Raw genomic sequence first — 13827 nt, 5'->3', positions numbered from 1 at the left:
GGCACCAGCCAAGCACTGCCTCGGCAGCCGAGCCTCCGGCAGCAGCGGGGCCCCGCGGGCCCCCGGCTCATGCACACGCATCCACCCCGCACAAGGTAAGCGCCTTCTCCCTTCTTGGGTGATGGAGGAACATCCAAGAGGGAGGAAAGAGGCTCTGGGTTTCAGGGCACCATTCCCCATCAGAGCCAACTTGCAGGCGCACTCGGCTTTGCTCCGGCGAGGGGGAACCTGCCAGACCCCACTCGCCTCCGGCGGGAACGGGGAGGCAAGAGCAGGGGGTCGGTTCGGGCATTTCTCGGGGGTTGATGGCTTTGCAGGCGACGTGGGCTCTGCCTGCGCTGGAGAGGAGCCGGGGGTGGAGTTGGGAAGAAGGGGGGGCTACGGTTGTGTCACTTGTGGCAGGGGCTGAGCAGCTGAGGTCGACACGGCTGTCAGCAGAAATGTCTCTTATGGAATAAGTCTGGAAATATTTTTATTATAATTATTTATTACTGTTATGCTTTTCCTGGTGCATTCTGGCTAGGGGCATTTTGAGAGCCCGCTGGTGGGGTCAGGCAACTCGAACGCGGTGCTTGGGAGGGGCGGGGGGGGGGCTCGCACAGCTTTTGCTGCATAAAACTACTTCAGCTTCTCCAGCATGGGCTGGCAGAGCCCAGAGCAGCCCAAGAGACCCAAGTTTCCTCTCCAGGGAAGGAGGATGAGGAATACCACGGTGTCCCACGTCCCCTCCCTATGCACCCCCCTGTGAGGGCAGATCCCGGGTGAGGGGTGGGAGATGGGGCTGCTCCGGGCACATGGGGGTATTTCTGTGTCTGAGGCCGGTCGGGGTTTTGCAGCGTGTCAGGGAAGCTCAGGGCAGCGAGGAGCCAGAGGAATCAGTGTAAAGTCATGAACGAGAACTTGCCCACCCCAGGCCTGCACCACGGGGCATGGGGGGGCAGGCACCGGCAGGCAGGGCACCGCTTTGCTCTTTCCCGACTCGCAGCAGGATGGATGCTCGGATGGGGAAGCAGCCGGTGGCAGGGCAGGCTGGGGGGTGCTTCGCGGGGCTCCAGTCCCACGTCTTAAAACTTCCCTAGCTCCCTCCTCCCTTTGCATCTCACCCATGCTGACCCACTGACTCCCCCAGGCTTGCACCACTCCCACGAGCCTCAGCATTATTTTTCTGGCTGGACTGGGGAGTATTCATAAGAGATTGTCATCTCTCTAAGGAAACACTAGTTGCTTTGAGGATGGGAGGCAGCAGCCTCTACATCGGAGAGCTGGGAGCAACCCGAACCCTCCCCAGCAGCAACCCCAGCCCAAGGCTTTAGCCAGACCCTGAGAACGGCTCTTGCTCCTCCCAGGCCGTCTCCAGGCACGTCCACAACAAGCTCTGAGGGTACAAAGCTGAAGCACAGGCTCTTGCATGAGATTCAGGAGCAGGTTTGCATCCACAGATGAACCTCTCAAGGCCGTATATTTGGTACCGAGCGCACCTGACAGCAACACCACCAACCCCAAAAGCCGCTTGCTTTGCTGATACAGGAAAGCGGCCGGTCCCAAACTTTCTAGAAATACCTGTACTTTCCAGGGGTAGATTAGAATTACCCAAGACTAAAGAAAACAGAAAATGAGAGGGTCACATCAAGCCCAGCTGCACGCTCTCCCTGGAGCATGAGTAGATTGAGACAAAGGGATGCTAACGCTCTTCTCCATCACCTGATCAATTACTATCAAACAGAGCAACCATGACTTTTGTCACCCAAAATATCTGCAGAGAATTCAATGGCCTGTGTTAGTATTTTCTCTGCAGATTTACCACAAGCAAATCATAAAAGGCAGAAAACCCAACCGTGTCATTAGGGAGCTATTTCCCACACATGCACCAGACGCACCTAAACACGGTGCATGGAGGATCTGGCCCACGGAGCTGGGAGTCCACGTGGAGACTGAGCTCACGTGCATTAAAGCATGGCCCGGCCGTTCAGCCACCCTGCATGCTTTGTATATGTCCAAAATCCAAATTATCCATGAAAAGCAGACCCCGATGAGAGGCAGACACCTCCCTGTGTTCCTCAGTGCCTCTTCCCTTCAGCAACCCCTGCAAGCCCCAAGGCTCCCGTAGCACTTTGTCTACTTGCAATGACCATGCCACCACCCCAATCTTTGAGGTTTTTTCCTTGAAGGTGCTGGGAACGAAGCAAACCCACGCAGTCACCTGGAACACATCACATCCCGAGGGAGCCTCCCGACAGCTCCCCAGTCGAGAAGCGCAGGGCGCTCTGCCCAGCGGAGCAGAGCTGCGGGAGCCAGCAAGCCCTGGGCTCAGCGGCTGCAGGGCTGGCTCCCAGCGCTGGGCTCGCCCACGCTGGCCAGCCCGGAGCACTGCCCTTCTGCTCAAAATGGGGATGGGTTTTGCTCTGTCTCACGGGGATTGGCTTAACACAGCACTGCCTGTAGTTATCCTACACAGCTGGAGGCACATCTCTCTCCTTCCTAAATCAGTGTCGTGCACTATCGGCCCTGCTTTCCAGGGATGAGGAACCACAGATGCCCAGGAAGACTTTGGGGTGGGCTGATGGCAACCCTGTAAGGCCAGGGCTCTGCAGCAATGGGACCACATCCCCTTCACACCAGGTTAGCTTGAAGTGTTGCCATATAAACAAATACGCCACGCAGGAAACCCCAGCATTGACTGCGGGCTTTCAGAGATGCTGTTAAAGCACAGATATGCAGGAAGAGGTAAGAGAGGCTTCGTTAGAGTCCTTTAAGAGTCAAAAAACATAGATGGAAAGGAAGAAACATTATTAAAATCTGCTGTGATAGGCTGTATCAGGCTCTTTCCAGACACCTTCTGTCTTTTCCTGACACTAGATGTCTTTGGGTGCTTGTGGAGCTGTAGAGACGGAATAGGTCTACGGCAGACAAGGAAATAGATTCTGCTCTCAGGCTATACAAAAGCTCTTTCCTTGAACCCAAAATGTTTTCTTCGCCATGACAAACACTCTTGGTCCCATGGACCACAACGCAGTTGTAGGGTCCAGGATCTTACCAGAGGGATGTTCAACATGACCATGAGGGAGATGGCCCAAGACCTCAGGAGCACGAGAGGTATTCCCACCCACAACTGGCTGCGAAATACTGAACCCAGCCTCCCACAGCAGCCTAGGTCCTAAATTATTACATGTATTATTTATCATACAGCCCATAGAGCTGTCAGTCCTGCACCAGAAAGCCATAAAACAGGGAGCCTACACTGGAGGAAGGAAGAGGGATATATGTTTTGTGCTGGTTCTTGCTTGTTTTTATAAAGAAGAGAGCAGCTTGGCACTATTCGGAGACTGAATACTAAAACCACTTCAACAAAGACAGGCGAGAAGGTTGGACACAGGGATGATGCTTTCTCAAGGAGCAAAATAAATATGACACCATTGCAGAGGATACCCTAACCTTCTCCTAGGAGGGAAAGGATTTTAGCACCGCTTCACTGAGGTCCCCTCTGCCTGGGGAGGCTGCACACCCCCCCCCCAGCATGGCCAGCACAAGTCCGCAGCGGGGCCAAGGCGAGGGCTGAGGAGCTCTGCGGGGCTGGGGCAGATGCCTGGTGCCAGACACGGACCCCCATCACACCGGGAAGGCTCTTGCTGCTGGCACGCCCTTACCCAGCAGCACAAACAGGACAGCCGGTGCCGGTGTGACAGGCTGGTAGATGTTAGGGCTTCCCCATATAACACATCACTTTCCCGGGGCTGTGTTAGCCAGAAGGTTTCCCGAGTTCCGCGCTTGTTTTTCCTCGCTGCAGCCTCTCCTTGGGACCGGCTCCTGCCAAGTGATTTACCAGGCAGCGGAGGGGAGGGGACGGAGCCGGGCTCCGTCGCAGGTAGGGAGCTATTTATACCGGTGCCATATCAAAGAGTTTCTGCTGCTGACGCCACGGTAGCACTAATAGCAGAAAGTGGGTGGGTTTGCGACGCTGGCAGCGCTGTGGATGTCCCGGGGTTTAGGCAGAGCTCCCCACAGCTGAGCTGTGCATGCTCAATGCGTGGTGCCATGCTGCAAGAGGCAAGGAAAACCTGCAATGTGAAGCTTTATTTTGGAGTTTTATTTTGGGGAGACGATGGCAGCATGTGCAGCCAGGCCTCAACTCCCTTCCCATCCCTTCTGCCAGCATTCTGCCTGACATTCAGCCTGTCTCAGCATCCCCTCCCATGCAACCCCAGATTAATAACCTGTATTTCCTAGGCAAAGAGGTTGCAAGGTTGTGCTCAGCTATGCTTAGAGAGTGGTTTGCAATACAGTGAATTTGCAGGGGAGCATCTGTAAGAAGGGCCCAATATTTGGAACTTTAGCAATCAGGGCATTAATGAGGATTTCAGACATCATCTCTCAAACACCCGTGTGCTAAACTGGAGTCACTTGTGGCCTTGTTTTCAAAGACTTTTGAGCATCCTTCCAGCTGCTATTGACTCAGGCTATCGATTGAAATACAAGTCTTCAGGGAGAGCTTAGGAGCCGCATGCTGACAGCCTCAGTCAAACACCACGCTCGTGCCCAGCCTGTGAGGCAGCAGGCAGCTCACGGGGAAATACCCTCCTCCCAAGCAAAGCTTCCTCCATCCCCCTGCCCCCAGGGTCTGGAACCAGCATGGGAAGGTCTCCTGGCCATTTCTGTTGGCCTCCTTTGCTTTCTAACATGCTGTGCTGGTCCCCACGGCATTTCCTTGGGGCTGAGCTGCTGCAGCCACCGCGGCAGCACTGCCCGTGGACCCCGTGGTCTCGCCTGGAGGTGGCACGAGCCAGGTCCAGCTGTGGGGAAGCCTCCTGGTCCCACCGAGCGCTCCAGCTCCAAAACCCTGGGTGTTTACCAAGGGCTTATTGCAGCAGAGCTGAGGATCACACAAGTCAGGCTGGATTTCCACCACCCCGAGGCACTAAGTTGATTGCAGCCAGGGATGGGATCTGGCTGGTTCGGGGAAGCAAAAAACACTAACTGCAAAGCTCAGATCCAAAATTCAAACTGCCCAACACAAGAGCAGTAAAATGTGTTTGTGCAGGCCCACTCATAACATCGCCTGTTTTATTACAATTAGATTTTATCACTACAGCAACTCCAGTCTCAAGCCCATCACACCCCAGTGCTGCGCACGACCCCAGCCCGTGTCTCCACGTGTTCCCAGTCCACGTCTCCGGACTGAACGCAGATCCCAGCTTTGTCTCCTGCACAAAGAGGTGCTGAGCTGTGCACAAGCACAGGGGATTGCCTGTCTGGGGGTGGGACACGAAAAGAAAACTCCCACCGAGACCTGCAATGTACATGAATGCACCAACCAATTATTAGGAAAAAGCACTTAAAAGACAGAGAAAACAGAAAGTGCTTGAAGACCGTGCCTTAACGCAGCTGTCCTGCTGGGACTGCAGCAGAGAGCCCTGCCTGGTCCTTATGCCACGATGAGAAGGACTAGATGGGCCTATTTTGTCCCCACGTGAAGATAAACCTCTCCCTGCAGTTAGCAGGAGTTGCTCTTAGGCATCAGGACTGCCTCGTCTGTGGCATGCCACACGCTCATCCCCATAACGCACCGTATAACCCACTTGGAGAAGCACAGCCCGAGAGCAGCAGCTCTTCTCCCAGCGAGAGGCTCCAGCTCCTGGCACTTTGCTCAAACACAGGTCCACCTAACGTAAAAAAATCAATGCAAAAGGCATGAGCGTGGCAGCCTTGGTCCCCTCCCGGCAGCGCAGGGCTCTCCCCAGTCACACCAGTGATGCATTTGCTGAAGCAGTTTCCCCGTGTCCCACAGGCAGGGCTTTCCCTCCTCTCGCAGAGATTTTTCTCCCATCTTTTCCAGGATATTGGATGATCTGGGCCGCCCCCTCTCACTACACCCCTACGCCGCTCTGAGCTGCTCCCCTCCCTTCACCCACCTCAGGAGGAAAGAGCAGGAGCCACTGATCAAATATCCATCCTTATCAAGACAGTTCTGTTACAATTAAATTAATCAGTGATTGGTAAGACACAGCAGTGTAGCCAAGGGGCTGGTGCAGGGTGAGAGCCCTGGGAAAGGGATGCCCGGAGCCTTCCCTCCCCCGGGCAGGCAGCACACCGAGGCACTGGGGGTATTAAACCCTGCGGCGCTGGAGTCAATACTGACCATTCCCCAGTGCCGTGTTACCCCACGCACACGTGTCTGCGCGTGGGCAAGCCCACGCGTGGGTACCCCACGTGTTGAGATGTACACGTACCAGCCAGCTGATTCACCCCCGCAGACTGCACAGCCACGGGCTGGTTTGGGCACCGTGGTCCACACGTGAGGCTCTCCCCTCCACCCGTTTCACACACCAAATCCTACAGCCTGCTGCACTCTCCGAAACAATTAATTAGGGCCCATGCGCACACTTTGGGCCCTGGCCCTACAAGGTCTGCTCTGCACAGGGAGCGGCAACGGCATCGCTCCGGATGCTCCGTGTCAAAGGGAGAAGCACATTAGTTTCCATGGATATGGTGATTCAGAATTGCTCCAGATGTAAACTGATTTGCAGTGCGCTGCGAGGAGGCCTGCAGCATTCCTGCCCAGCCCTGCAAGGCAGGACCACAGCACCGAGCCCGTTCAACTAAAAGCAACAGGACCAGAGCCAGATCCAAACCAAACCAAACCCCACCCCAAATAAAATCCCACCCCTGAGTTTTGGAGGTGCCCCGGCAAATGCAACTGACTTTTCTTCTAGCAGCAAGCAAAGCAGGTTTGCATGGCACACTACCCCTGGATTAGGATTTTGCTGCTTGACTTCATTTCTAAAAGTACAACATATTTCAGCCAACAGCTCCCAGACTACCAGGCAGGATGGCTGGAGGCTCTGGCTAGGGAAGGGACAGGGACACAGAGGCCATGCTGGGGGTTAAGACCACAGCACAGCTGGGGCAGGGCACCCCAAACTAACAGCAGTCACCAAGCTTGCAACACAGCAGCACAAACCAGTCAGGGCTACAGAGAACCAGAGTAAACGCACAGTGCCAGCGCCCAGCAATACCAGCCCCGAGGGAGCTCAGGCCACCCTTCCCAGCCACACTAAGGGGTGAACCCCTGCACCCACCCCCTCTTGACAGGCTCCCACCATGCTGCAGCTCCCCACCCTCCTCCTCTGGGTGCTTGAATGCCCCCAAATTAAACCTTTGCCTCTCTTTCTTTCCCTCCTTACCTCTCTCCATCACACTCTCTGGTCTCTGCACTGAGATGGGAGGGCAGAGCCCAGCCCTGCCTGCAATTATACTAACGAGGGCTGCTTGCAATTGCTCACACCTGGGGCCCAGGGCCAGGGCAGCGGCACCAGCTCTGGGGGCTCTGGGTCAGCCTGGTCTGTGAAAGCCCCTTGCTCCCTGCTTGGCGGCTCTGCTCCCGTCCCGGGGCTCAGACCCTCTGCCACGGACCGTCTCCCTTGTCCCCGAGCTGTTGAACATCACGGCCACGGCACCACACCTCGCCTCCCCTGCCTGCTGCCTGCCCGGCCCAGGTGCAAAAGCAGCAGCGAGGGCAGGCACGCCAGGCAGACAGACAGACAGACAGACTGAAAACACCTGCTTTAATCCACCCCACCTGGGTGTGAGCTCCCGGTCTGCAGGTGCTCCCTTCACCCAGCACCGCAGCAAAGCCCTCCCGCAGGCAGGACGCACCGTGCTGGGCACTGCAGCGTGCACAGCGTGTCCCCCCCCTTTGTGCTAACGCCTCAGCCCATCGGGCAATAACAAATGCATCCAGACAGCAGAGCCCCAGCTCCAGCCCCGGCTGCGGGTGGCATCGCCGCGGCCCGGCAGGGAGCTGCCGGCAGGGAAGGAGGCCGGGCTGTGAGCACCATCTGCTCCTGCAGCCCCGGGGCTGGAGGCTCTAGGCCTCCTGCACCAGCCTCAGCTCCTCCTGTGCAAGCACAGCTGGGGGGAGAGCTCTCCTCCTCCAGGTACCCACTCTGTCCCCTCCCTCTGTCCTGCTGTCCGACTCCTCGGGGCAATATTGGGGCACAAACGGGGAACACTGAGCCCAGGCCAGGTGAATGCGCCTATTGCACAGTCCCTTCAGCGGTGACAGCAGCCGTCCCGCAAGCTCTGCCCCGGGCGAGGGTGACAGGGTGGGATGGGGACAGCAGGGTGTAACCGATGGCCAGGAGAGCAGCTCGTGCTGCTCCTCCCTCTCAGCCTGCGCAGCAAAGAAGGGCTCTGCCTTCAAAAGCTGTGCAGGGGCAGAGCCTTTGGGACTTTTCTAACATGCCAAGAGCGATCCAAACCCGCCTGGGCAGGAGAGGGGGCACACAGAACCCCCCAGCTATTGCTAGAAGTGTTTCTGGGACACATCTCTGCTGCAGCTGGGGACAGGTATCAAAGTGAGCAAGCAGTGCCCACAGCACTCCTCTACATCAGGTACCTGCACCGGGGAGCAGGGTTCCCCCAGTAACTGCAGACAGAGTTTGGTGTCTGTTATGGGATGACTGATGAGCCTAGGGAGGGCTGAACTCCACCGCAGGGCTCGGAACCCCTCTTTCGGTCCTCATTTGGACCTTGGAGACTTGACTGCTTAGGATGGGTTTTGGGTGGCCCAGGATTTCTGCAGCAGCAGCTGCTGCCGGTCCTGGAGCCACCAACAGATCTGAACCCAAAAAAGCTCAGGAAAGGCTGAATCTAGAGTTTGCATCTAAATCAACCTCTCCTGAGCACCGGCAGTTTTACAAGAGGACAGATACATTACAATAAAACCATTTGCAACTCATTGAAACATGCTGTTCTGGAGATGGACAAAATGTACCTAACCTTGAACAGGTTTTGCAAGCCAAAATCCAGCAAAGATCAAAAGCGCGCCCTTTGCAGCCTTAGCGATGATCCTTAATAGAAGGGACACTCACAGCACAGGACAAATTCCTGCACCACCCACCCTCAGGAGCAATCCTTCCCTGGGGAATGCTGCAGCAGAAGGAGCTGCCCCATTTACACACAAAAGCTCATCTCATCACCTAACCACAGGAGATAGAATTACACTCATTTATCCTGGTAATAGATAGCACTTTGCCTGTGCAGGCCACGTCATCTCTTGTTAAAGCCCATCTCCTACCAAAAGCCATTTCTGCCCCCCCCACACACCCAGAGTCCTGCTGGAGTCGCCTCCTCCAAAGGATGCTGCTCCACAGTCAGAACGGGAGCTGCGGGCGCTGGACAAGGCAGCATCTCCTCTCCCAGAGGCTCAGGAGGACTCAAAAATCCCTCTGTAGCTCTTTACCTCTGCCTCCACGATAATGGATCGCTCCCAGGTCCCAGGGGCTCCAGAGGAAAGGGCTAATGCACGTGTTTTCGAGTGTGCCCATGCCTCCCTTGCTACTGGAAGTATTAATGACAGCATCCATTAGCAGGGATGACAGATCCCCTTTCAGTACAACAGAAGGGTCTCGAGTGACTGTCAAAATACACTATGAAGAGGGGAAAGAAGAAGTCCCCATGGGCCCTCTTGTAATTAAAGATGGAGAGCAGGCCTTAATCTCAGATGCAAAGTGCACGCCCACGCTTCGGAGAAGTTCAGAGTCGGATGCAGGATCCACATCTCGTGGTCATGGCTTTAAGATGCCCCCAGGGTCCCAGCGCAGCCCCAGGTGCGATCTCGCAGCATCAGGCCCTCGGGCACAATTCGATCGCGGCACTTAGGCGATAAGACAATCAGGAACATGCAAAACAGTATCTGAGAGGATTATCTCATCCAGTCTCTAATTGCGAACAAATACAGTGTCAGCACTTGTAGAAATTACTCTGTTACTCTCTTACGTTTTCGTTTGCTGTGGACCGTACCTGGCGCTCTCCCTGGATATCACGTTCCTGATTTTTTACAAAGGAGTTAGTTAAAGCACAGGCTGGGCTGAGGCTGGATTCAAAAAGCAAAACAGCAGCATCTCCCCGTGCCCCACCTCAGCCTGCAGAGCAGCAGCACGGCACGTCTCACCGGGGTCTCGCCTTTGGAAGGGGCCCCGAGTGTTTCAGGAGCAAATACACGTCTGTGTGTGAGGGGGATTCTGGAGCAATGGAAGGGATGGACACAAGGAAGTGAGAAGAGAAAATGATGTGAACTTTAAGGATCAGAGCAGATGTGGAGAGCGGGGTGGAAAGAGGCAAGCTGCGGAGCCGGCGGCAGAACTGGGGATCAAAGCTATAGTTTACACTATAAATGAAGAATCGACAACTAATTAAATAATTCAAATCAGCTTAATTTTTACAAGATACCAGCTTTGCTCGGCCACAGAGAAGGAAGTCAAAGGGGGATGCTAGCAGAAGTATTCCCACAGAAGGGCATTGCGGCTCACCCTCCTCTCCCTCCTGACCAGATCTCAGCTCAGCCTTTGGGACCACTGCTTGTTTAGGTGACAGCACCCAGGAGAGGCAGGATGCAATCTGCTCCTGCTCAAATGCAGCACCTCTATTTCATACAGCAGAAAGTGTAAAGCGCTGATAAACCAGAAAGGCGGCAGAGGGGCAGGAGCAACCCGGAGGAGCCTCCAGCCCCCAAGGAGGGCAGACGGCCAACACCGCGCTCCCCGACCTCCTCGTGCTGCCTGCTCCTTATTAAAAATAACAAAATCCAACTTTCCCACCCTCTTTCCTATTTGTTTTAAAAGTGAGAGGAAAAATGAATAGAAGAGAGCAAAGCTGCACCCGGGCAGTGCCTTCGCGGGCAGCTCCCGGGCCACAGGCAGAGGACTCTCAGCCTCAGAAAACGGGGCTGGCAGCGATGGAGCAAGGCTCTCTTACTTTAATTTGCTGCTGCTGGGTGTAGGGAGAGCTTCGATCCTCACTGCCTTTCACGAACACTGGGCATTGTAACACGCTGGTGAAGAAACCAAACTGCAGAGACTTGGAAAAGTCAACTTATTAATTAGGGCAGTGCTGGCATTGCCTGCAAGCCCACATCGCAGCGCTGCCTGCAAAACAGATCGAGCAAAAAGCTGGTCCTTGTCCCAAAGTGCTTACGACGTGAGCACAAGACACATGAGAGAGGAGCAGGCAGAGGGTGAAGGCAGGGGAACAATGAGGCAGTGTTAGCTGAAAGGCCGTGGGTTCAGGACACCATTTGGAGCATGATTCTCGTTGACATCAAGTGATTTCATGTGACTGACTCACTTCAGGGCTGCTGGAACAAACTGCGTGGAGCAGCTTTCATGTAAATGCGTCTCACGCCCTTCTCCGCTTTGTCCCCGAATCCCCCGTAACACAGCTCAGCCCTCTCCCGCCGGGCGCTGCCATTTCTTTATGGCAGGGGTCCTCCTTCCCCGGCCGCGCAGTACAGTTAAGCACCAATTTAGGGGCCTGTCACATAAAAAATACATAACCAGGGTACGAGCAAGCAGGCTGGGCTCTGCTCTCTCAGCGCCGGACCGGGAGGCTGGGATCCAGCCCTCCGACCCAAGCAAGATAAAAATTGAGGAGGATTTGGGATGGGGTCTTCTCCCTTTCAAGTGTTGGTAGCAAAACCTTCTCTTTTGGGTGAGGACACAGAGGCCAGGTGGCTGTTCCACCCAGCCAGGGTCCCCGGAGGCAGGACGCGAAGCAAACACGGGACTATCACTGTTTGCTCAGGTGCGTTTCAAGGGCTGCTATTAATGAGCGGGGCACCGGCTTTTTTAAAGCGGCAATGCACAGGGGGCTGCATCCCATGGGATAGAAAGCTAATCCCTGCTCGGAGGAGCTTAGAAGCAGCACTGCCTGCTCGGGCAGACAGATGGGCAGGGAGAGGAGTGGAAGCAGCACCAGCTGGAGCAGAGGGATAAGCAGCACTCGCAGCCCACGAGCAGCCCGGCTCTTGGCAGCGCCTTCAGCTCACTGGGGTGCGAGTCTGGGAGGGCACCGGGGAACACGAGGCTCCGCCGGGCTGTGGGGCTCTTCAATGCATTATTTCAAAAGCATTTATTAACAAAGAGGGGAAAAAAAACCCCAGCCCAACATCCCCATCAGAGTTACAAGGAAAGAGATGCATGTGCTGAAGCTGATCCCGCAGTGGGTGTAGCCAGGAGAAGGCAGGGACCAGGGTCTGCACAAACAGCTCGGTGTTTTGTTTGGGTTTTTTTCTTTTTTGAGAGATCTTGGAAGATAGGAGTCTGTGGAGGGGACTGGAAGTCACTGCTCCACCTACTAATGTGTCTCACGGCATCAGGAAATGCCTTGGCGCTCCCGTTATCTCTTGATTCTATTCAAATGCGTTACACTTGGAAGAAAAGCAGGGAATGACCCAGCAGGCTGCAGCGAAGCCCCACGGAGACCTCCCTGTGCAGCCACTTTGTGCCGCTCGCTTTCCACGCCGCCCTGCAAGCGTGAGCTCACCACGGGGATGCTCTGCAGCTGGGGTGCAGTGCACGGTGACGAGCTGGGTCCCCCCGACCTCTCCAGAACGAGAGACTCGGGGCTGGCACAACACCCAAAGACAGTCACTGCCCGCCTAAAGAGTTAAAGATGCCTTTTTCACAAAATAACAAGAACAAATTACTTCTGCCTCCTTCCCCCCATCCAATATCCTGTGTGCTTCTGACTTTGCGTTTTTTAATAAAAAATGCTAGGAAGGAAGCATTATTTTTGGAGGAGGGAGGAAGAATAGCAGATAGCAAGGGAGGAGGAAAAATTTCCCAACCAGATCTGTCATGTCAGAAAGAAAAAGAGCTCCTTCAAACCCCTGTGTGTTCCTCACCGGGCAGCTGGACGTTTGCTCCCGAGTGACTCTCACCCCGGGCCCGTGGCCAGCGGGGACGTGCAGCCGGACGCCGGGCCCCCCGAGCAGAGCCACAGAAGCGCTGCAGATAACTCCTTTCTCTGTCTCTCGCAGGGCTGCTGTCCCCACTCACCCGCAGAGGCTCAGCCGCGGAGGCCATAACCCGGACGGAGACGCAGGATGGGAGGCGCCGCTGGATTTGTCCGCACATCCCTAGCTGTTGTCACCTTTCTGGGTAAGAGCAGCCCCTCGCCTCTCCGGCCCGGAGGTTTCCGTGGGAGAGCGGAGAGAGGCTGTCGGAGGTGCCAAGCGGGACGTTGCCCAGGGCACGCGATGTACGTGTTGCATTGCTCGCCCGGCACGCACCGCTCCGTGCTCTGCACAGGGCTTTTGTGGCTGCAGCGATGCTGAAGCCCGATTCTCCCGGGTGGTTTATGCAACCGGGGGATGTGTCTGTGCTACGTCCAACCTCTCTTTGTACCGCTCAAGAAAGAGGACAGGAACAGCTGACGCACAAGTCTCGCCATTTATAAATTCACATTTAGGTGAAGTGCAGGAGTTGCAGATCCTCAGGCAAAGCCTTGGCAGGACCAGCGCCCCTCTGCAGCCCGTGCTGCCCAGGCTTGTCCTGGCCTCGGCACAAGGAGGAATTTCCTCCCACCAGCAGGACTCGCTCATGGCAAAGCCACTTCGCCTCCCGGTTTTTCTAGGGATGCCTTTTTGGCCAGACTCTGACTGCAAAGATTCCCCCATTCATTGGGGACCATTTCTGGATCTCGGGGAGTCTCAGGCTGCACTCTGAAGGTCCCTTTTCATCAGGGAGACATTTCATTTCAACCAACTGAGAATTAGGTAATGTCTTCAAGCTAATTCATCATCCCAGGCAGAGACTGCTCGCCTGTCCTTATAAATATCTAATTACCTTTTAATGTTCTCTGGATCCCCGAGGAGGCAGAGGGAGGGGTGGCTGCCCTAGATTGGGAGGCAATTAGCCTGTTTGGAAATTGGTCTGACCCAAATCTGGTAGAGGCAGCAAGATGGAGTTGGGCTCTCCCATTAACCAGCTGAGTTTGTGCGACTCGCTCCCCGTCCAAGCTGAGCCCACAAAAAATTACTCACTGTAAAGC

General features: G+C 55.4%; 1 protein-coding gene across 1 annotated transcript in view; it reads left to right on the top strand.

Annotated features, from left to right (window-relative positions):
• Nucleotides 1–13827, top strand: part of CNTN2 (contactin 2) — a 29166-nt gene continuing 15339 nt past the window's right edge. Inside the window, exons 1-2 of the mRNA XM_076357930.1 lie at nucleotides 1–95; nucleotides 12815–12935. Coding sequence (XP_076214045.1) covers nucleotides 12881–12935 — 55 coding nt within the window. The 5' untranslated portion in view covers nucleotides 1–95; nucleotides 12815–12880. The remainder of the gene's footprint in view (nucleotides 96–12814; nucleotides 12936–13827) is intronic.

This window comes from Aptenodytes patagonicus, chromosome 22 (assembly GCF_965638725.1).
Source record: "Aptenodytes patagonicus chromosome 22, bAptPat1.pri.cur, whole genome shotgun sequence".
Taxonomy (NCBI): Eukaryota; Metazoa; Chordata; class Aves; order Sphenisciformes; family Spheniscidae; genus Aptenodytes; species Aptenodytes patagonicus.
Note: the sequence above shows the minus strand (reverse complement) of the source record. Positions and strands in the feature narration are given on the sequence as shown.